The sequence below is a fragment of the Aptenodytes patagonicus genome, chromosome 2 (assembly GCF_965638725.1).
Source record: "Aptenodytes patagonicus chromosome 2, bAptPat1.pri.cur, whole genome shotgun sequence".
Lineage (NCBI taxonomy): Eukaryota > Metazoa > Chordata > Aves > Sphenisciformes > Spheniscidae > Aptenodytes > Aptenodytes patagonicus.
The window spans coordinates 161,230,791-161,254,431 of NC_134950.1; the positions used below are offsets into that span (position 1 = coordinate 161,230,791).

The 23,641-nt window shown below is 41.5% G+C and overlaps 1 protein-coding gene across 2 annotated transcripts in view; it reads left to right on the plus strand.

The window, feature by feature from the left end:
- Positions 1–3,316: 3,316 nt before the first annotated feature.
- Positions 3,317–23,641, plus strand: part of PTPRN2 (protein tyrosine phosphatase receptor type N2) — a 690,377-nt gene continuing 670,052 nt past the window's right edge. For both annotated transcript variants that reach the window (XM_076331912.1, XM_076331913.1), the window contains exon 1: positions 3,317–3,449. In XM_076331912.1, coding sequence (XP_076188027.1) covers positions 3,332–3,449 — 118 coding nt within the window. In that variant the 5' untranslated portion in view covers positions 3,317–3,331. The remainder of the gene's footprint in view (positions 3,450–23,641) is intronic.

Genomic DNA, 23,641 nt, shown 5'->3' on the forward strand with positions numbered 1-23,641 from the left:
GTTTGTCACACCTATATGGGTATCATATAAAGACTCAGCTCCAGCAATTAAGGACATGCTAAAATTCAATACGTTATTCACTGTGCTGAAATTTTCAGATCTATAATTTCCAATGTCATTCTTCCAAACAGCCTCACATTCACCTCCAGACACATTAGCAATGGAGAGCTGATATTCTACCCTCTTAGTGTCCAGTCAGTATCTTTACTAGTTTAGAAACCCTTACCAAAAAGGTTTAAATATGCCCTTACAGAAGTAACTTACTGATACCCTCTTCTATTCCTTTTTCAAAACTATCAAGTCCTAAAGTTTTGTTAGAGCCCCACAACATCCCTGACTTCAAGAATGGAGTCTCACTTTTCTAGTCTTTCTAGTAATTTTCACAAATGACTTATATCCTTTAGGATTTCTTTGTCCACAGTTCAGAAACTTATTGAAAACATGATAATAAAAACCACAATCAAAACAACCTCACAAGGTTGGTAGACCTAAACATTGATGCTTAATTTATTATACAAACTATTAAAAACCTTGGCACTGAGAAATGTCTTGAGAAAACGACTGTGAACCAGCAAGTAACCTGCATGTGTCACAACATGTTATTTACACTGTCATTCTGTTATTCATCACACAGACTCAAGTCTTGCAGTTTTTACACATCATTAACAAAATGCATTATACCTAATACCATTGGCTTCAACCTGCCTGTTCCTGGGGCTTTCAGACAGATCTGTGTATCTTTGCTAGGTGCAGCCTACTATAAAACTGTAAACCACAACCAGGTAGGGAATGCTTTACACTTTCCAGTCCTGAGAATTGCTACTTGAATTATCTGCAAATGCCCACTTCACCTACCAATTGACTCTTTACTCTTTCCTTGACACCTTACTCTTGTCTTTACTAACCTTGTGTACTGAAGGATTTCTTCCTGTCTTCGATGAATGCCCTTTCTCTCTTGATTTTTCTCATTGCTTCATACACATTTGAACAAATGTCATTATTGTCCTAATCCTCTGCACGGAGTGGCTATGAGAATTTTAATTTCCTTTTAAAATCTGCATAGTATTTGATCATAAATTCACAGGAGCTATGCAAATCATTCGTTGCAGAGCTGAAATGACTTCCAGTAATACCACTGCTATTTTGTATTTTGACAAACAACTTGTTCTCTCGCTGTGCCTGCCATTTGCCCCTTTCTTTCCTTCAGTTGCTTTGCAGTTCTTCGCTAATTCAGATGACCTTTTTCCTTGTTCCGACTACTAGCTTTTAAAGCCAGATGGTTTGCATAACCCATGAGAATATACTAATTTATGTTTCAGCACTTTCATTTCTTATCTTGTCCTTTCCATAGAATGCTTTTCCCTCCTTTTTTGTTTCTCCCCTTCCTATGCTCAGATTTCTTTCAGAGTCATCAAAATTGATTTTCCTGAGTTAAAGGGACCTTTGGGTTAGTGAAACCACCCCCCCACAAGATGTAAGCAACCATGTAACAGACCTCATGGACAGAGACGCTTGAAAAGACCATCCAACCCTTTTGCAAACTCCGGGCCAGCGAACACCACCTAGTATCAATATATTTTTTTGAAATTTCTGTTTTCTGAATCAAATATTGCCCTTTTTTTGCATCTGAGTCTCCAACCTTAACCACACAGGAAAGGAGGCGATTTTGCACCAGCTCTGGAAACCATGAGTCCTTTTCCCTGGCACAGAGGCTCACACTTTTCCCCCAGAGCAAAACTGGGAGAACAATAGAAGTCTGCAACTGTGCTTCAGGGCACCAAGAGCCGTAAGTGCCCCGTGTGCCCCCACCCAGTCCCCCTGCCCAGAGCCTGGGGCACAGCTCCGACCTGGGCCCCCAGGCTTGGCTGACCATCCCACGGCAGGTCCCAGCTGGTCCCAACATGGTGACTGGACTCCTTGTGTCCACCCTGGTCTGGACGTGTTGGCATTGTTCTCTCTGCCCCTCTTTGAGGTGAGCAAGGAGGAGCAGCTGCGCTTTTCCAGGGTTAGTTTGTTCTGTGGGCTTTCATTATTTAATTTTCTGGCCTATGGCAAAGCCACTTCATGTGTTACAACTTTTACTCCTTTTAAATACCTTGAGTGTGAGTCTGTCATGACTGTTCCTGGTTAAAGCCAGGGATGAAGCATGTCAGGGAGTATAGTTAGAGCTGTTTACCTCAAGTATGAAGAGGATTGGCAGAGTCTGAAACTTCAGGGAGGAATAAAGCAGATGTTGGGGTGACGGAGTGGGTTGGGACCAGCCATCACTCGCCATGGCACAGATCTGGCTGTCCCATTCAAAAACACATCCCCTGTCAGGAGGCATGGCAGCTGCGCTGTTTTACCTCAGTGACTGTGACTGCTGTGTTAAAGCTAAATACTGTTCTACCGAGTTTGTGAGAAAATGAGAGCCTGTGAACGAGGAGGGAGTCAATGGGTTCATGCCTGAGACTCCTGATCCCTCCTGGCAGCCCAGACTGAGCGCTCCCACTCACGTGGAGTGAATCGGGGACAGGAGGTGGAGGATAAACACGTCACCGGTGCGGACGTCTCCCAGGCAAACATGCACACCTCAGCTGTGGGAGGTGTTTACCTGAGGGCTCGTAAAATCCTTCAGGATGGCAAGTAATTTTATGTGGAAAAAATGGCAGTAAATAAACCACTGCTGAGGAGGCCACAGGGAGAGCCCACCCAGCTAGCGTGTTTTTCGGGACAAAACTTTGACAGGGGCTGAATTGGTTTTACATACAGGTGTGTGGAATAAGCACATTTAATAACTCCCTTCCCATTCTCAGCCATCTTTATGGGTGATTCAAGCGAACAGCCTTTCTGGCGGGAAGGCTCCCTCCTGTCCCTCGCCCGGCGGCGCAGGGGTCGGACAGTGCCCAGAGGCTCGCGGCCCGCCTGAGGCGGAGCCTCCGTCAGGGCCAGTGACGGTTTAGGGGCCGGGGGACAACCCCTGCCCTCACCCCGCCGGAGTGGGGGTCCGCTACCCCGCGATCCCGACAAGGAGGACAGGGCCGTCCACCGCGGCCGGGCGGGCGGGGAGCGGGAAGCGGGGAGCAGGGAGGCGGCGCCGTGGAGCGGGAGCGAGCTGCCCCCCCGCGCCTGCCGGGCGGGCGGGCCGGGCCGGGCCGGGGCGGGGCGGGGCCGGCTCGGGGGCGGGCAGGCGGCGCTGGTCGCTGTCCTGGGTGTTGAATCCGCTGCGGCTGCCGCTCACCGGAGCCGGGGAGCGGCTGCGGGAAGCAAAGGGCGGGCGGGCGGGAGGCATGGAGTGAGGGCTGGCGGCGGCGGGCAGGGGAGCGGGACAGCCGCCTGCGATGGGCCAGGCATGATGGGGGCGCTCGGCTCCGTCCTCCCGCTGCTGCTGCCGCCGCTGCTGCAGGTCCTCGCCGCCGCCCCGCGCAGCCAACCGTCCTCCGCCGGAGCCGCCGCCGAGGCGCGGATCGGTGAGTGGGGCGAGGGGCGGGAGGCGTGGGGCTGACGGGGAGCGGGGCCGCGCCGTCCCCTCGCTCCCTCCGCTGCTGCCCGGGAGCTTCCTCAGAGGCAGCTCGACAGGCCCCCGGCGGCCGCGCCGGCACGGCTGCCGGTGAGGGGCCCGTCCTCCGGCCCCTCGCGACCGGCTCCCGCTAAGGGGCCCTGTCCTCTGGTCCCTCACAACAGGCTCCCGCTGAGGGGCCCCGTCCTCCGGCTTCTTACGGCACGGCTGCCCGCTGAGGGTCCCTGTCCTCCGGCCCGTCACCACCTGCTCCCGGCCCCTCACACCTCCCGGGTCCTGCCTCTCCCCGCCGGTCCCTGGTCACCCCGAGGCTGGCCCAGGGCCCCAGCGGCGTGTCCCGGCGGGATCTCTGGGGACACCGCCGAGGAGCCCGTCTCACCAAGTCTCCCCACATGCTGAAAACTTCCACCGAGACAATCAAGAGGCCCCTAAAGTCGAGGTCTGCCAGTGGGGAGTCACCAAAAATGCATCCAGCCTCCACATATTTAACCCTCCTCCCAGTTTAGTGGATTGAGCCCAATAAACTGCCCTCATATTTGGAAACCACAGGAAATCCCCAGGCCACAAACCACCAGATGCAGCCCAGCCTTCACTGGTGTCCACCCCTAACTCATTCTGCTGGAGGTGAAGTCAGCACTGGCTCCTGGTTAAGGCTGGTTTAGAGGTGTCTAAAAATACCCAGTGCTGCCCAGTGAAGACCATTAAACAGCTTCCTCCTGTTGAGACATTCTCCAGCAAACCCCTTCCTCTTTTAGAAGATACCGTCTGCAATAAGCATCCCCACCTGCTAAAATGACCCACACTAACACAAAGGGAATCCTGAAAACAAACTCTGTGTGTTTCAGATCAATGCTCTTCTCCTCTGCCACTCTCTCGGCAGTCTTCTTGCATTGAGGCACTGATGACTGTATGCTCACCAGAATTTTCTCCAATGATATCAACTAATACAGTCAGTCTCATTTCACTTATAGTATCTTTCCGAAACTTGCTTTAAATCAAGAAGGTCATAACTTGGACAATTTTGTATTTTTTCCCAGTTTAATACCTACCTAGAGTGGTTGTGGAGATCAGAGCGTGAAAGCTAAACTAGCTGTCCCTAAGAAATCTTTTTCTAAGACAAAAAATGTAATGACTTTAAGAAACAAAGGAAGCCTCACACAGAAGTATCAGTGCAGTCTTCCTCATGTACATTCTGTTTATTAAGCAGGTATTAAAATCAACTGACCATGTTTTTAATGAGGCTTCAGTCAAGTGGCAATAAAAAATGAGCTATTAAATGCTTGTTATAGTGAAGGTAGTGATGCAAGGTTTTAAGGAGAAACGGTTTGGACTGGATATATCCCTCCCTCCTCTCTCCTGGTTGCTATAGATATAGACTGTTTCTCCTAATCTGCTGAGGAGAAAGCTTGCATAAAAATATTGAAAGTAATAGCTGTAATTTTTACCTTTAATAATGCAATAGGCTATACATTGTGCCTTCAAACTAGTCAGATTTTGATTCTCTCTCCCTAAACATAAACTGCAAATCAGTCTGGGTCACAAAATATTTTTCAGCGTGTTGTAGCTACAAAACAATGTTTGTGTGTTTGTCACTTCCCTGTAGCTTCCCTGTGCTTCTGCCTCAGCAAGGATGCCTGCCTGACAGTTAAGGCTGTGCTTGTGTGGAAGGGAATGGGGGAAGAGCAGGCTTGATTTTACATAGTGAATCCAGTGGTCTGCAAGGTATAATTCAGAGATATTTCAATAGCAGTAAAGCAAGTTAAGCCTTTCTACTTCTTCCTGGGATAGGGAACTAACTGATATCTCATGGATCTCTGTGAAAGATGGGAAAGGATTTATTGTGTTTGACAAGATGCAGGAAAATGTTTGCATTGCTGGAAGTGAAACAGTTTTATCTGTCTTTTCCCTTAGAGTTCCTTTATTTCTTTTATTGGCCAGTATTTCAGATCTCATTAATCTTGAGTTCAAACTATTTATTATAATAGAATCTGTTCAATTTTAGACTAGAATTTTTAGACAGAATCAGGAGATGCAACTGTGATTTTACAAGGTATCTGAGTTTTGGGATTTGTGGTTATAGGTGGAAGATACTAATTTGGTTTCTTCTTGTGCACAGTCCCATCTTCTTTAATTGAAAATTGAACACAGGTGCATCATGAAACCTCTATAATATGTGCTGGAAACTGCCTTAAAAGCCATGTAATTATAGAAACAGTTTTTTGTTAATTTGTTCCTATTAAGTGTTTCAGAAAGTCTTCCTAAAAGCTGGTTCAGAAGTAGAAGTTCATGACCTTTACCATTTCATAGGATGTTTTAATCCAATTTCATTCTTTTCCTCTTTTTTTTGGTCAACTTTTGTCTATGCTTTCCAATATAGTAATCACCTCCAAATTGTGACCTGTTTATTTTGCAACATACTTACAAACTTGTTTAAGAAATTGGAAGTTTTAAAGTTACGGTTAAATAAGGTATAATATTTGAATTTGTGCTGCTTCTGCCTATATAATTCATGAGGCTTTGTAGATTGTTCCTGTGAGAAGGTGTTTTTATAAGATGCTATTTTCAACAAAAGCACATATTCTTCCATTTCTCGACACTTATAGTAGCATTTTAAATGTGAACCAATGAGGAAAAGTATAACCCTTCCCCTCTCTCTGTCTCTTGCCCAGGTTTAGCCCAGGAGAGAGATTTGTATATTTTCTGCAGAAAAAAATCAGCTGAGTACATAGAAGTGTTCATTAGTCTTTGATGAAACACTGGGGCTGGGAGTTTAATATTCTAAATAAATCTTTATTTGTTTATAAGACACAGTCCATTTAAGATTCTGGAACTTCTTTTTAAGTGTTTTACAAAGTACTCATCTGTGAACAATATTTCCTGATCATGTTTGCTAAATTCCTCAGATTTGGGTTATTCTGCTCCTGTAGCGATGGTTGTATGGATTTTTTTTCAATGAGACATTTTCTTATTAGCAAATAATTATGCTGAGGAAGCAGTTAAACTTAAAATGCCTTCCAATAAACACTAAGCAGTTAGTTACTTCAGTAAAAATTGCAGCTCCAACAATTAAAGTATTTTCATGCAGTTGTACAGCTTTTTAAGTAGACTAATCTATTCAGGAAGTTGCAGTGGTATTTTATTTTCGTATTAGATAGGCTGGGTGAGGTAGACAACTTGGGAACAAAGTAAACTGTGAGCATTCTTAATCACATTATTTCATTAATCCTAAAATACCGATACTTTACAGCAGAAGTCATCCTCATATGTATTAGAAAAGAGAGTGTGTGCTTGCTGCAGTGCCTTCACATTGACCTCTAATGTGTAAAATGATGCTTATAACCTTCAGTGAATATGAGTATAATTTTGCAATATAATTTGATCTGTGCTGTGTGCAATCCCATTTTTCAGTCTGTATTTTCTTCTTAAATGAGTACATTCATATGCTGTGGAAATTTCTGGAAGCACTTGTTCCATACACCGTGTAAAAGTTCTCTCAAAGTTGTATTCAAATCACCATATGCAAAATTTTTGCAAGTCTGTGAATTTAGTTTTTAACTAACTAACAAAAAGACAAGTTGATCACATTTCAGCTTATAAACATGGAATATTCTTCTAAACCTGTAGCTGTGAGTTTCTGACACACGCAGTGAGCAAAGATAGTGTGTTACATTTCACTAGGGTTTAAATGTAATGGAGGATAGAAACTTTACTCAAAGACTTTTAAAAAATGTTGCATATTAATTGTAGGACTTTCACAAAGTATGATGTGCATGTTTAAGAGCTGAAAAAAAATTATTTTAAACATGGGTTAGGAGTTTTGAGTGATTAAAGTTGATCAGAAGTAAGAAATTACAAGAGCAGGGACTTCAGTCACCATTGGTGGAAAGCATTTCTCCAGTGTTGATTCTTAAACTACAAGAGAATGAAATAAAGAGTAGGACAGATGAAAAAATACAATTTTTTTGGCTTTTCAGTCAGTGCTTCAAATACCATCCAAAGGAAGTAGTAACAGAAAGCTTTTGTCTATGGGTGTTTCATGGGGAATAGCAAGAAAGTATATCTTGGTTTAGTTCTTGTTGGATAGATGTTACCATAACAAAATTAACATAAATGTTGTTCTCAGCCATCATTGTCAACTGTCTTGGGGATCCATGAGGACTGAAAATTTCCTTCTTTTGGCAATTCTGAGCTGAGCTGAAGCTCACCAAAGTCAATGTCAACCTTCCCGTTGACTTCAGTAGCATTTGGATCAAAATGCTGGTTGAGGCTTGTAGCAGACTGGCTGAGAAAGTAGGAGAATTACAGTGTTACCATCTGTTCAGTAGATAAAATTGCCTGACTTTCCAGTTACATTAATTTGGAACTTCTCATAGGCACTCAGGTATTTTGATATCATGTTGATTTGATATAATTATTCATGATGGAGTGTTATGATATAATGCTAGCAAATAAAAATATCAACAAAATAATTTAATTAAGACAATGCTATGTGCTCAGAACGTGAAAGATTCAGTGTAGGAAGCTGTACATTTTCCTTCGTCAAAAGTATGTTTGTATATTCTAGAAATGTTTCTTAAATAATCAGTTATGTTAGAAAGCAACTTGAAAGTAGCTTGGTATCAAGGCATGTCTATCTGTTAGTTCCATTGAATTAAAGGTAAGAATATGCATTAATGTTTTTGGCATCATGCTATGACTGTTCTACAATATCTTTTTACTATCTGACTTGTTTTTGTTGAAAGTTTCAAGTGGACAGGAAGTGAATTATTTCTCTATCAGTAAAAGGAAGTCATTGCAGGGTGCTCTAAAGGTTGTTCATAGGATGGGATTTCTAGGGAGATTTTCTTTTTGTTTGGTTTACTGATTGAGAGAAAACAGACAAGTTTTTTGAAATAAAAGCTCATTTCTGCTTCCTACCTGAGTGTACCCCAACATTTCTCTATATTTGGTGAAATAAAAGAGAATATTTCTACTTGCCTTCCTTCTTTATTTGCTACCAATGAATAATACCGGTCCCCAAAACTTCATCATACCACACCATCATCATACCATGCCTTCAGTCAGCCTACTGAGAGGAAATTAGGTTACTCCTAGTTGTTAGATCCTGGAATATTTGGGCAGTTCTGCTAAAATAGCAAAGGGTAGTTCATGTTGACACACTAATGATAAATAGCCAGTTGCCTGTGTACTTTGTTACAGTGAACAACAATGCTTATAAACGTCAGTGTGGAGAGACTGCCATTAGTAACAAAAGGGCAACTGCAGTCCCTGAAGGTAGTGGAGCCCACTGATAAGCAGGGAGTTGAGGTCTCCTTCATTGATCAGATTTCCATTGGCTGGAAAGAGAGCATAAGAACACGAGCTCAGATGTAGGTGATTACTGCCAGTCATATGTATCCAAATCCGTAAGATGACCTGTGGAAGCCAAAAGGCAGTGTATATTCCAACTTCCTGAAAACAATACATATTTTGGCCTCATCCCACTTACAGTGTAGCCTAGAATTTAGATAAAATCTCTGAAGTTATTCTTACAAAATCAGTATATATAATGTCTTGCTAAAATCTGTGTTGGTGTTTACAGGCAGATTTAGGAGGGCATTCAATAAAGACTGGAGGAAAGATCAATCTGGTTTTGGTGATAAAATTGGCAAAGGAGGGAAAGTATCCAAGAGGCAAAGTCCACTGCTAGTCTCTGTCAAAGACAGGATGCTGAGTTGGATGTCAATTTGGTTCGGCTCAGCATGGTCATTATTAATAAATCTAGGAAGGCAGTAAGTAATATTGTTGCTGGTCAGAGTTTTATGTTCGCAAATGAAGAATAAGCAGGTGAAGATGCAGATGAGGAAGAGCATGTTTGCAGGGAAACAGTCAGAAGATTCATTTATTAATTCATTCATTTAGGCCAAAGCTGTGGCAAAAATGAAGTCAGGAAATGCATGTAGACTATGAGAAACTGCTCTGGGAATAGAAATGATTTATTTCTCTTAATGTAACGGGTGGGATTCATCTAACTAAACGTAATTATTTGAGCTAATCACTCTAGGCTCCTTTTAACCCATATCTAGTTTATAAATTTCAATTAATTTTACCCAACTGTACATATCTAACATAGGTCGGATAAATGTTTCTCTAAATGCAGCTATTGCTTTCAACTTAGTATTGTCTTAATGTTTCCCAGACTAGGGTGAGTATCTGGCTGTAAATATCTATGTGGCAGGTACTGCACCTTAGCTATACAAAAATCAGATGCTCAGGTTAAACTTGGGGAGAGGCAAGCACATTTGGAAAGTGATTCACCTGTCTCTCCCCACTGAAGTGAGAGTAACAAAGTAGCTTAAACTAAAGTTAGGTTGATTGAGGATCACCTACTACATTACTTCAAAACCACAGGCATGCTTTTGAGATATATAGGTCTTGCAAGTAAGCAGTTTAGGAAGGTCCTGTGAGTAGTCAGGCAGGTTTGTCACATAAGGGACTGAAACAAGTGAGGTGGCTGAAAGATATTAGTAGTCCTGGAAAAAATTTCTCTGAGAAAATCAACCTCTGGTAATTGCAAACAAATGAAGGTGACCTCTGCATGACACAGAGAAGAAATGGGCATAATGGAATGAGCAAGTGAAGGGAAAAAAGCAGGTAAATGAACAGGAGGTCTGCAGGTAAGATAGACAAATGGAAGGGGGATCTGGTATGGGAGAGGTGAAGGAAGGGGACCATGAAGACTTACTAGTTTTGAACAGTCAAGAGAAAGCAGGAAGGGCATGGAGGTTAATGTGTACACAGGATTACTGAGTTTTCTTATGTGAGTTTTAGGGGCTTTACTTGTGAGGGAGGGTGGAAGGGCTCTATTTTTATCTCAACCATTTCATGGCATCAATACACTATAGTATTCCCAATAACAATATGCCATGCAGAACAGCTGTGCTCATCAAAAAATCAGGGAACTTTTTGCTGAAAAGATTAGAGGGGCTTAACTTTATAGAATTTATTCCTTTTGAGAAGGAATTTTTGAGAAGTAAAGTAGCTTAGTAAATTACTGCATCTTACTGTGTTTTTTCCTATAGTTTCTTTCAGTGAAACACAGTTAAATACTAAACATAGTTTGTTGATGCACAGTCTCTCTGAACAGAGAGTTAGCACTTAACATTGCGTACCTATTTTGCTTCAAACTAATCCGTTGATAAAACACACTATTTTAACATGTAAAATTCAGTAACTGGAAGTTTTATGGGAAGTACAGCTGGTTGTAGTGGGTGTGAGGTCTTTTCTTTCAGTCATAGCTTAACAGTGTGCAATGATGGTTACATAAGCTTGAAATCATAGCCAACAAGTACAAGGTCATGCACAGAGATATATGTGCCTCCCAAAATGTAAATACTTCCAGATGTCCTCATAATAAACAATGCAACTGAGACCAAACACACACTACATATTATAATAAACTTATGAAGTTCAACAAAAGTCAGGAAATATCCGGATACATGTAAAACCCCCATTTTTACTCCCTCCCCCCCCCAATTAATCTTTGATCTCTCAAGTTTGAACCTCAATAAATTCTACTCTCATTATTCTGCAGGAGAGGATTACCTGTCTGTTTGTTCCTGTCCTAAAAGGGCTAAAGGTATTATAACCTTCTCTTGTTAACTTTCTGCTCTGCACCAGGAGGGCTATCTTTTCTCTACAACTTTTTTAGTTGGTTAATACAATTCAGTTAAACTCAGGGCAGTTGTTTCAGACAACAGCTTCACTTCACCTGGAAGGTCATGCCTCATCTTCAGGCCTGAGGAAGAGTTTGTGTGTTAAGAAATTGACTATGTTTTTTCAACTATTAACAGGCTGCAGCTTTGCAGTATAGAATGTTTGGCAATAACAAAAGCTTATGGTATTCCTGCCAGTGGCTGCTTGATCTTGCCTTTGTAAAGGGTATTGGTTTGGCTGAAGCAAAAAAAAACTGGATCTAAATCACAGCCCTGCTCACAAGCAGTGAAAACAGTGTTGGTATTAGTGCTGGTATCCACGAAATGGCAACAGGGGGATGTGTTTGAGGATAGGATTAGTTTATGCCACTATTGCCCCAGAGCTCTCCATGGCATGGAACTTTGACTTGTGTCCTTATGAAAGATAGTCTCCTATTAACCTGACCTCTCTTACAGAATTGATTTGTAAGTTAGACATGAAATTCTATTTACTCTTCAGTGCTGAATTAAAAATGTGGCATCAAAGATTATAACCCTTGATTAATGCAGATAAATCACCACCAAAGAATGTGAATGTCTATTCTATTTTTTAAAGAATGTATATATTATGGTGTATTTCTCTTGGCAAAATGATTTGTTATAATTTTAGCTTAGATTGTGGAATACTTTATATACTTGCTGTTTATATTTCAGCTTTATTTGATATCTGATATGATAGATGTTAGGCTACCAAATATCTTCAGTGAGCTATTACTCATAAAATCTTTCCTTTTCTAGATTTTATCACAGCTCAGTATTCTCAGTATGTAGTCGGTGCAATGCCTTACTTACACTAGCAAAATATATACCCAACTTCTTCTGTGACCTGGCCTCACCTCTCATCCCAGCTTTTCAGTTAAACACTGTTTCTTACTTTCATGGTACGACCCTGTGGATTACAGCAACTCCTTCTATTTGTTGAAGGCTGTAGTCACCAGTGACTATCCCACTTCTTACTTATGTCCTAAAGGAAGAAAAAAAGGAGGGGAAAAGGGAAATTTGGGAATTATACATCTGTCATGACTTTCTGGAAATAGTGGGTATTAATGAAAACAAGATACCAAGGTAAATATCATCAAGCATTTAGGTAGGTGAACACATCTTGGAGTTAGTGACACGGTTGGCAGAGATACCCCCCCAATTCTTCAGCACAGGGTATTCCTTTTAGATTTTTTATTTTTGTTTGATCTATATTTAAGAAATGTCTGTTTTTTTTCTTTTTTACCCTTGAAATCTGGGGTCAGATTCTGCAATTTTCCCTTTCCTCAATTATGAAGTGAAATTTCGAAGTTGTTAAAATGTTCTTGCTATACTACCTATCTGGAGGTTTATTTTGGTTAACTAGGTCAGTTCATAATGACAATTTACCAACATACATTACATGCAGGGGATGGTTTCCCAGGACAAAGGGCAGCTGTAAAAATTGCATATTCAAAATAAATGCAATAATAGTAAAAACAGAAATTTTGAAGGAAAAAACAAAGTTAACTGATGCTATCTGGTGAATGTCCATCTTAAAAGCTGCAGAAGAATAAAACAATCATGTTCTTTGGGAGCAATCACTCACACTTAAACAGTATAAAATTTATAATGCTATAATCAAATAGCATTTAAAAGGCAGAATGGGAAGGTTGTTTTAGTACTATATCTGGCTGGTTTTATGCTGCCCAACAAGACAAAGACCTACAGTTGAGGGCTTTTTTTTTTTTCTGTCCATTTGCTTTTGTTTCTCTGAGTAACACCTGCTCTAAAGAGTTTATAATCTGAAAGTAAATAACTGAGAAGGGAGGAGGAAATGGACACAGCACACAGGCTTGAGAATAAACAGCTGTCAAATGGCTGACATTTTAGAAAGTAGAACACACAGCTTTTATGAAGGATCTGATTCAGTTTGAATGAAGGAGCTGATCACACCCGGTTGTCAAACTTTCCCAATTAAAGAATTACTTGAGAGAATTTTAGAACAGTACTTTATCATCTTCAGATTATGGAACTATTTTCATAGTTTAGCAGGTAGGGAAGAGCTCTGACATGATCAGCTACCCAGTGACAGGGTGGCTACGCAGGTTGTTAAAAGCAGCATGGTTGTGCTTCTTTCTCTTAACTTGCAGTTTAGGGAGGTTCATGCCAGAGAGACTAAATTAAATAGTGGTGCATGTAAAGGGGGGGATGAGCCTCACCTAAGCCTCTGCATGAAGCTGCCAGCATCTGAATTTGGGTGTACCTATGTTTGGCCACCTAACGCTCCTTTAACAATGTGGGCTTCTTGTCATTCATTATCTTTCTTTTTGTCCATCCAGTATTAGAATAATATTAACTTGCTTTCACATGGAAGTTCATCACTGCACAAGGAGACTCTGTTATCAACAGAAGTATATAAAATACAGCCTTTTATGAATAGCTTCACCAGTTTTCCTGAAGTTGTTTTTGTGTTTGGTGTAAATAAGAACGGTTGCAGGTTCAGTTCCTTCTGATGTCACTCATATTAGTCCAGGGTTCCTGGATTTAAGGCATCAAATATTTGAATAGGGCTTGCCTAGAGCTGGTTTTATAGAATATGTTTAGCTCTATTTAAGACAGAGTATTAGCAAATAAATATTTGAACATTTTCTTTCTAGTCAATTTCCCATTGTCTCTGTTGCAGTCTGGAAGATAGGCTTGGCTCAGGAGAGCCCATGTTTTCCTGCTACTTGGCAAAGGTACTCTGCTTAACTCTTCTCAATTGAGAGAATTATTCTTGCCGAAGGATGGGCTTTGGTGGTTTGGTGATGCATCATCTTGCAACCCTGATCCTGTAGCATGAGGTGTGAGCATTACTTTATTTGGGATTGTCACTCCCAGGAAAACAGAGGGTGTAGTGTTCTGTAGTTTGCCAGCCACACCTGAGTCACTCCTCAGTGTTAGACAATGTTCATGTACAAAGGAAAAGAAAGCAAGCATTCTACTCTATGCAGAGCTCAGTAAAGCAACTATTATATAAAGAAATAGGTGCAGAAAAAGATCACATAACATCCTTATACCTGTAATCCTGGTTTGGCTTCACCAGACTGTCAGATTAGCCTAATTGTCAGAATGCTTAATGAAATTTCCCAGAGACAGATTATTTTTGGTCAGCTTTCATCCTCCAAAATGGGTACTGACTTGAGGTGAAGAATCTACCTTTCTCCTGTGGTTTCTGTTGAGTGAAGACTCATTCATACCTGGGATTTTTTTCCACTTTCCAGTCCCTTCAGCTCTTGTCAGCTGTGCTAACAGAACTCTGTTTGATCAGCTTCACCATTGCCATGTAACCTTTGGAAAGTCCTTCCCAGTGGTGCAGATGTCAACTAAATACCAGTTTGTAAAAAAAACCAACCTCAAACCATTTGCAGACTGCAGATATGACACTTCCTGAATACATGTTAGATAAAATACATAACTTTCTTATAAGGGTTCAGAATTTAATTATACAAATGTGCATAAATGAAAGCAATGAATGCTGATAGAGATCAGATATGATGGCAAACACAAAAAAAGAAAAAAAAGGGGGAGAGAGAGTGTTAGGAATAAATAGCCTTTAAATGTGGCAAGCTGGAATTTAGCATACTATAATAATATCTGTTATGTTGGAGTCAGTGTACAACATCACTTTTCCCTAGTCTTTGCATGTAAAAAATCAGGGAACTGTCAGCTTTGTTGGAAATAGATTAATTTCATTATATAGTTTCTTAACACTAGTTCGTTCCACAGTATTTTACATTATATTTATTCATAATCTATTTTTAGTCACATTTCATTTGTGAATAATGTATATCAGGTATTACGATGATAGTTTTTTCATGTCATAAATCACAGGAGAGCTGTTTCTATAATAGTTTATTACCTGAAAGCTATGATTAAGTCTGTCTGTTTAATTTTGGTTCCCATTACCAATGCAAATACTTAGGCATGTGCCTCACTATAGGTATGTGCTATTGTCACTTAGTAAATGGGACTGTTCTCCCCTTTTGCTTTCAGCGTGGGAAAAAATAGGTCACAGCAGTTTTGAATATACCTTGTATTTTTGTAGAATCAGGACTTTTATTTCACTCATTTCTTTGGTAATTGAGCACTGTAACGACATCAAAATTTCACACACTAGAAAAGTTTGTAATAACAAACTTCATAGTACTGTCACCTGTGTACGTTTTTAGGGTTACTTAAAGAATTTTTGTCATTTCCAAATAAGATAATTAGAAGAGGTTTTTTAAAATGAAACTAGATAGGAATTCCTCAAATTACTTTGAATCTGCTATTTGGAGTGCCTTCTGCAATAATAATACTTTGTGTGTTTCATTTACTTTTTAAAAATTGATATGGCACACCACTTTAGGATGAGTTAGAAGCTTTGGTTTTCATTCTCCTCCGATGAGTAGGTATCTGGTGACATCTGGGAAGGACTGTAGAAACCTACATTTGAGATGATGCAAATTAACTGAACATTTTTCTGAAACCAGATTGGTGCCAAAAATCCACTAACTGATGCTTTACAACTGCATGAAAACTGAAAGAGGTTGTTCCTCCTTTTCCAAAGATGATCCCCAGTATGCATACTGCCAACTCTCCTCCAGAAGAATGACTTTAACTCTGGACCTTAGAGATCAGCGAGAGAACACCAGATATCATAGAGCAAATAAATATAAATTCCTGTTATAATCCCCAGGTGCCTCATGAATGATTTTTGTATTCACTCTGCAATTTCTCAGTTCATATATTATCTATGTGTAGTTATTCTCCATATGTGAGTAACTGGAAATAGATTTTTATTCTTGGTCTCATCTCAGGAGGTGCAAACTTATATCTGCAAATATATCTTTTTGCAAATCTAAGCTTTTTTTTTTTTTTAAATGAAGATGATATGTTGCTATAAGATAAAAAATTATTAGGAATTTTCCCTTAGAGGCAATTGAGAATTCTCTCCTCAGAAGAGAGACTACTGGGTGGCTAAGGGGAAAGAAAGTAGGACAGACCACAGCAAGTGAGAAGTCATTATGGAAGTAGCTAAAAACTTTAGTTCACCTTTTCCGTTGCATTCTTACCCATGCTGAATATAAACTTGATTCTTCTGAAGAGCTTGTCTGTGCTTTTTAACTTGACCTAGAACTCTCTTAAGACTCTTTAAATTTAAAGGGCTTATTAGGAAGACGTTACTGTAGCAACAGTAAAGTAATATTTTTCAGATTTCATAAAAAGCTTTAGTGTCCTTTTTGACTGAATCTTTTCCAGATTTCACAGTAAGAATTTCTTTCAATGTCATATATGGTGTTTGTGGAATGAGTTATCAAAAAATAGTCAAGTGGTGCAAAGAGGAAAAGGATGATTTCAGATAGTGACTTTTGTTTTTAAGAATCTTACCTACAATAATATTTTGCCATTCCATTATATGAGGCTTTAAAATATTAATAGAGTCATGATTCCCTCTTTCTGTGCATCTGCTGAGGGACACATCTCTGTTGGTGGATCAGCTCTCCAGGCTGGTGTGAAGCCTGACAGGTCTGAGGGTTGTCTTGATAGTGGCGGATGATTGGCAAATGGGAAGGCCATACCAAGGTGAGTGTCATGGTGTATTTCCCCATTCTTACCCTCTTTCACTCAGCAACTGCTGCTGATCACTGTCAGAGACAGATTCTGGTCTAATCTGATATGGCACTTTATATGGTTTGCTCCTAAGAAACTTTTGACTAGAGCAAACTGAGTAAGCACAGCTAGCATTCCCCTGAATAATGCCTATGTTTCCCTATAGACTGATGGGGACAAGAGACTCGCAGTCCTGAGGATGTTCTGACTAACAACAGAACAATTCTGAAGTGGACAAATATTCTAGATGCAGATATACACAAACTTTCCTCAAAAGAAAAAAAACTTATAGTCACAGTAATTGTGAATCAAAAATTATGCTAGTATTTGCTCATTAGGCCCTGAAACACTAGTATTTTATAAGAAACAAAGTGGATTTTTGCTAGTAAACTGCTAATACAGTGCTAAGCATTTCTTGCCACTGTGGGCAGAAAATACACTAGGTTAAATGTTTTTTTTTTAGACTTGTGTTCCAGCCAGAAGCCTCTAGTCTATATTAAAGTGCTCCCGCTGGGTTCCCATAGCCATGGAAAGTATATAACTGACTTTGGTAGCAGAAAAAACCCATGCCTTTGCATTATACTTCGGATTTCAGTACAGATGAGAAAGTGTGAATGGAAAGATATTACATCAAGACAGAAAGCACATTTCAAGTATTATGGGCTTTTGAGCTGGATCATTCTACCCACCTAAGCAATACAATCACTTCAGCGTTCTCCCTGTTGCAGAAGGCAGCAATTTAAGACTGCATAGCAGTTCTGTATGGTAGCATGTGAAAGCTATTGAAATCAAGTTACATGGACTTTTGAGTAAGTGAATCTAAGAGGGATTTGGGTATGCCCTTCAGCTAATTTCTTTGCTCTTGGCATTGGAAAGGAACAGGACTAAGATTTGTTTTATTTCTTGTTTTAAAGACTTGTTTTCAATAGTCAGTTACCCTTCTGTCTCATTTTGGAGCAATGGTCCAGTACTGTTCTAGAAGGATGTGTGCCATTCGTAGAATTGTGGTTTCTGTAACACTTGTGTAATGCGGAGGTTTTACGTGAGCGCTGGTGAGATCCATCACTATTCAGTTTATGAGAATTTGTGAGCTACTAATCTGTGGTATAGAGAACTATATATATAATTAACAGAAGAAAATGGATTTTTTTTCCTCAAATGTGTGTGAAATAATAAAAGTGCACCATCGTGCATGACATTTGTGTGAGAGGGAAGATTAAATTGCAAGCAAGCTGAATTTAAAGGGAAAATAGCTCTATAGTGCACTCAGAAAATATGTAATTGAATAAAGTAAAAGGAGGTGCAATAGGCATGTATTTTACTGATTTATCATGATCTTATACGAGATTGGTGGATATTGTAACCTCAGCTGAACCCATTTTTTCATTGCCTTGGTTTACTTTCACAAATGAACAAAGTCTTTAAAAATAGTCAGGTGTGGAGACAAGCAAACAAAAGATGATAATATTGATGAAAAAGGCAATACAGCTTCAGGAAGATCCATTAATATTTTGTAACCTTGAAGTCACTCAGTTTAAAGAAGCATAACTTTTGAAGGCTTCTTTAAAGGAAGAAGGTGAGAGTTTTTAACTAAAATCATAGAATCATAGAATAGTTTGGGTTGGAAGGGACCTCTAAAGGTCATCTAGTCCAACCCCCCTGCCGTGGGCAGGGACATCTCCAACTACATCAGGTTGCTCAGAGCCCCGTCCAACCTGACCTGGAATGTTTCCAGGGATGGGGCATCCACCACCTCTCTGGGCAACCTGTGCCAGTGTCTCACCACCCTCAGCATAAAAAATTTCTTCCTTATATCTAGTCTAAATCTACCCCGCTTTAGTTTAAAGCCATTCCCCCTTGTCCTGTTCCAACAGGCCCTGCTAAAAAGTTTGTCCCCATCTTTTTTATAAGCCCCTGTCGTGGTTTAACCTCAGCTGGCAACTAAGCACCACACAGCCGCTCACTCAGTCCCCCCCACTGGGATGGGGGAGAGAATCAGAAGAGTAAAAGTGAGAAAACTCATGGGTTGAGATAAAGACAGTTTAATAGGTAAAGCAAAAGCTGCGCATGCAAGCAAAGCAAAACAAGGAATTCATTCACTACTTCCCATCGGCAGGCAGGTTTTCAGCCATCTCCAGGAAAGCAGGGCTCCATCACGTGTAACGGTGCCTTGGGAAGACAAACGCCATCACTCCAAACATCCCCCCCTTCCTTCTTCTTCCCCCAGCTTTATATACTGAGCATGACGTCACATGGTATGGAATATCCCTTTGGCCAGTTTGGGTCAGCTGTCCCGGCTGTGTCCCCTCCCAGCTTCTTGTGCACCTCCAGCCTTCTCAGTTGGTAGAGCATGGGAAGCTGAAAAGTCCTTGACTATTGTAAGCATTACCTAGCAACAACTAAAACATTGGTGTGTTATCAACATTGTTCTCACCCTAAATCCAAAACACAGCACTGTACCAGCTACTAGGAAGGAAATTAACTCTATCCCTGCCGAAACCAGTACTGATAGGCTGCAATAAGGTCTCCCCAAAGCCTTCTCTTCTCCAGGCTGAACAACCCCAACTCTCTCAGCCTTTCTTCAGAGGAGAGGTGTTCCATCCCCCTCATCATTTTTGTGACCCTCCTCTGGACCTGCTCCAACAGGTCCGTGTCTTTCTTATGCTGAGGGCTCCAGAGCTGGACGCGGTACTCCAGGTGGGGTCTCCCCAGAGCAGAGTAGAGGGGCAGAACCACCTCCCTTGACCTGCTGGCCACGCTTCTTTTGATGCAGCCCAGGATACGATTGGCCTTCTGGGCTGCGAGCGCACAGTGCTGGCTCCTGTCCAGCTTTTCATCCACCAGTACCCCCAAGTCCTTCTCGGCAGGGCTGCTCTCAGTCCCTTCATCCCCCAGCCTGTATTGATACCGGGGCTTGCCCCGACCCAGGTGCAGGACCTTGCCCTTGGCCTTGTTGAACCTCATGAGGTTCACACAGGCCCACTTCTCGAGCTTGTCCAGGTCCCTCTGGATGGCATCCTGTCCCTCTGGTGTGTCAACTGCACCACTCAGCTTGGTGTCATCTGCAAACTTGCTGAGGGTGCCCTCGATCCCACTGTCTGTGTCTATTGATGAAGATATTAAACAGTACTGGTCCCAATACGGACCCCTGCGGGACGCCACTCGTCACCAATCTCCATCTGGACATTGAGCCGTTGACCACTACCCTCTGGATGTGACCATCTAACCAATTCCTCACCCACCAGACAGTCCACCCATCAAATCCATACCTCTCCAGTTTAGAGAGAAGGATGTTGTGGGGGACCGTGTCAAAGGCCTTACAGAGGTCCAGATAGACGACATCTGTAGCCCTTCCCATGTCCACTGATGTAGTCCCTCCATCATAGAAGGCCACTAGGTTAGTCAGGCAGGACTTGCCCTTGGTGAAGCCGTGCTGGCTGTCTCGAATCACCTCCCTGTCCTCCATGTGCCTTAGCATAGCTTCCAGGAGGATCTGTTCCATGATCTTCCCAGGCACAGAGGTGAGACTGACTGGCCTGTAGTTCCCCGGGTCTTCCTTTTTTCCCTTTTTAAAAATGGGGGTTATGTTTCCCCTTTTCCAGTCAGTGGGAACTTCACTGGACTGCCACGACTTCTCAAATACGATGGATAGTGGCTTAACAACTTCATCCACCAGTTCCTTCAGGACCCGCGGATGGATCTTATCAGGTCCCATGGACATGTGCACCTTCAGGTGCCTTCGATGGTCTCGAACCTGATGTTCTCCCACAGTGGGTGGCTCTTCATTCTCCCGGTCCCCGCCTTTGCCTTCTGCGGCTTGGGCGGTGAGGCTTGAGCACTTGCCGGTGAAGGCTGAGGCAAAAAAGTCATTGACTACCTCCGCCTTCTCCATGTCCCAGGTAACCAGGTCTCCCGTTTCATTCTGGAGAGGGCCCACATTTTCCCTCATCTTCCTTTTATCCCCGACGTACCTATAGAATCTTTTCTTGTTGCCCTTGACGTCTCTGGCCAGATTTATTTCTATCAGGGCTTTAGCTTTCCTAACCCGATCCCTGGCTGCTCGGACAATTTCTCTGTATTCCTCCCAGGCTACCTGTCCTTGCTTCCACCCTCTGTAGGCTTCCTTTTTGTGTTTGAGTTTGTCCGGGAGCTCCTTGTTCATCCATGCAGGCCTCCTGGCGTCTTTGCCTGACTTCCTCTTTGTTGGGATGCATCGCTCCTGAGCTTGGAGGAGGAGATCCTTGAATATTAACCAGCTTTCTTGGGCCCCTCTTCCCTCCAGGGCTTTGTCCCATGGCACTCTACCAAGCAGATCCCTGAAGAGACCAAAGTCTGCTCTCCTGAAGTCCAGGGGAGTGAGCTTGCTGTGCGCCCTCCTCGCTGCCCTAAGGATCTTGAACTCCACCATTTCGTGGTCACTATAGCCCAGGCTGCCCTTGAGCTTCACATTCCCCACCAGCCCCTCCTTGTTGGTGAGAACAAGGTGCAGCATAGCACCTCTCCTTGTTGGCTCCTCTACCACTTGGAGAAGGAAGTTATCATCGACGCATTCCAGGAACCTCCCGGATTGCTTATGCCCTGCCATGTTGTCCATCCAACAGATGTCGGGGTGGTTGAAGTCCCCCATGAGGACCAGGGCTTGTGAGCGTGAGGCTGCTCCTATCTGTCTATAGAGGGCCTCATCCGTTTGGTCTTCCTGGTCAGGTGGCCTGTAGCAGACCCCCACCGTAATGTCACCTGTCCCTGCCTTCCCTTTAATTCTGACCCATAAGCTCTCGGTCGGCTCCTCATCCATCCCCAGGCAGAGCTCCACGCACTCCAGCTGGTCATTGACATAGAGGGCGACACCCCCCTCCCCGTCTCCCCTGCCTGTTCTTCCTAAAAAGCCTGTATCCCTCCATCCCAACACTCCAATCATAGGAGCCATCCCACCACGTCTCCATGATGCCAATAAGGTCGTAGCCCTGCAGGCGTGCGCACGTCTCTAACTGCTCTTGTTTATTCCCCATGCTACATGTGTTTGCAAATGAAGCATCTTTGTTCCTTGTAATAGTACTTCTAGTTATCTGAATATGCAGTTTAAAACAGAACAGTTCCTTGAATCTTCCAGCTATCAGAACAGGTTTGTTCTTCTAAAATAAGCCTATAAATATATATTTATCACTTTCTTTAAAATAAATATAATGCAGGAGAATAAATACATTTAACTCTTCACCAACAATTACTACAGTGACAGAGAGGGGCTGTTTTTTCTCATCTTTGGCTGTTGTATATAGGTCATTTGAGCAATGATTGTGAGTTTTTGCTTGAAGAGTAAGAGATCTCAAATTGCTCCCAAGTGCAAAATGGCTACTAGATACCGTATAGCTGCTATTTTTAACTTCTTGAGCGTTTAGTTTTGTGTGATTATTGAATTAAAAATCTAAGTTCAGTACAGATACTAAAGTTATGTTTTACAGGAGCCAACAGAACAAGGAAATAAACAATATTTTGGGATGGTTCTGCCTCTATACTTTTTTTTTTTCTTTCACTCCTTAATTGCAGCAGAGAGTGTTCCTTGAAGAGGTTTTATTTTCTCTGTTCAACTTATAGAATTTTTTTCTTATGGGACCTTCTCATATTTCAACATTTGTTTTTGCTTGATATCAGGACAAAAATGAATAATGAGGATATTTTAATGGAATAAAACATTTTTAAAAAGATTATTTTTGGAGAAGGCAAAATACTGAAACATTAAAACTTTTTTTTTTTAAGGTACCACTGAACTTTGTCAGCCTGAACTGCCAGGTTTGTCAGCCTGAGAGCAGAGAGAAGGTTTTGCTACTCCTGATGCTAGAATTTGTATCTTCAGATCCTCGTATGCCCACGATGGGCAGGAGGGAAATTGCTGAGCTACTGCTGTGCATCAGAGGCCCCAGTCTTGTCACTGCGTCAAGCTGCCTTGTTCAACTCATCGATGAGGCATTGCCACACTTTAGAAGGAGGATTTGAAACACCTGAAATCAAAGTCCCACCATTCATATCTGGCTCAGATGCATTGCAGTGTTAAATTGACCCCAAATTAAATATTTTGATTCAATTACCTGGAATACTTTTTTACAGTTTATCCAGTGAAGTGTTTCATTAGAAGTATCCTGTAGAACCTTGTTTTTCTGAAAAGTACATTATCAATTGAAAGACCTGTTGACAGTCACCAAACAGCTTTAGTTTATATAAGGATCAGAATGTTCAGAGAAGTTAGTTGGTTGTTTTAAAAAAAACAAACTAAAGCAATCTTTTAATTTTGCTTACATAAGAGCAGAATGTGAGTGGAATTGTCATGGAAGTGGTATTTCTAAGCTTTTACTTCTCCTTCTTGAGGTATCAGCTGCCTGGTCTGTTTTTTTATAGCAGGAAAAAATGTCTGTTTTCCAACTGTCTTCAAAGAATATGCTGGTTTCAATAAAATTGGTGTGTTTTTATATACTTTGAAAAGCTCTAGCTTTTTCAAAGATCACAAAATGTGTAGATATCTGTCCTCTGGAGGGAATCACAGCAAAAATGTGTTCTGCTCAATTTTTCAATTATTTCCTAATCACAGACAGACTGGAAATTATACCTATTGACAAACACTATGAGAAATAGCAACAAATTCTTTTTGAGCTCTAGCAATTTTGTACTTTCTCAGCAATTAGACTGTATTAGATTAGATATTTAAAATAAATATTTATTTTGTTTAAATATCCTTTTGGTAAGAAACATTTCAACATTATTTTATTGAGAAAACTTTTGCAGGATAGTTAGTCGTGGGGTGTGGGATTCATCTCACTTCAGG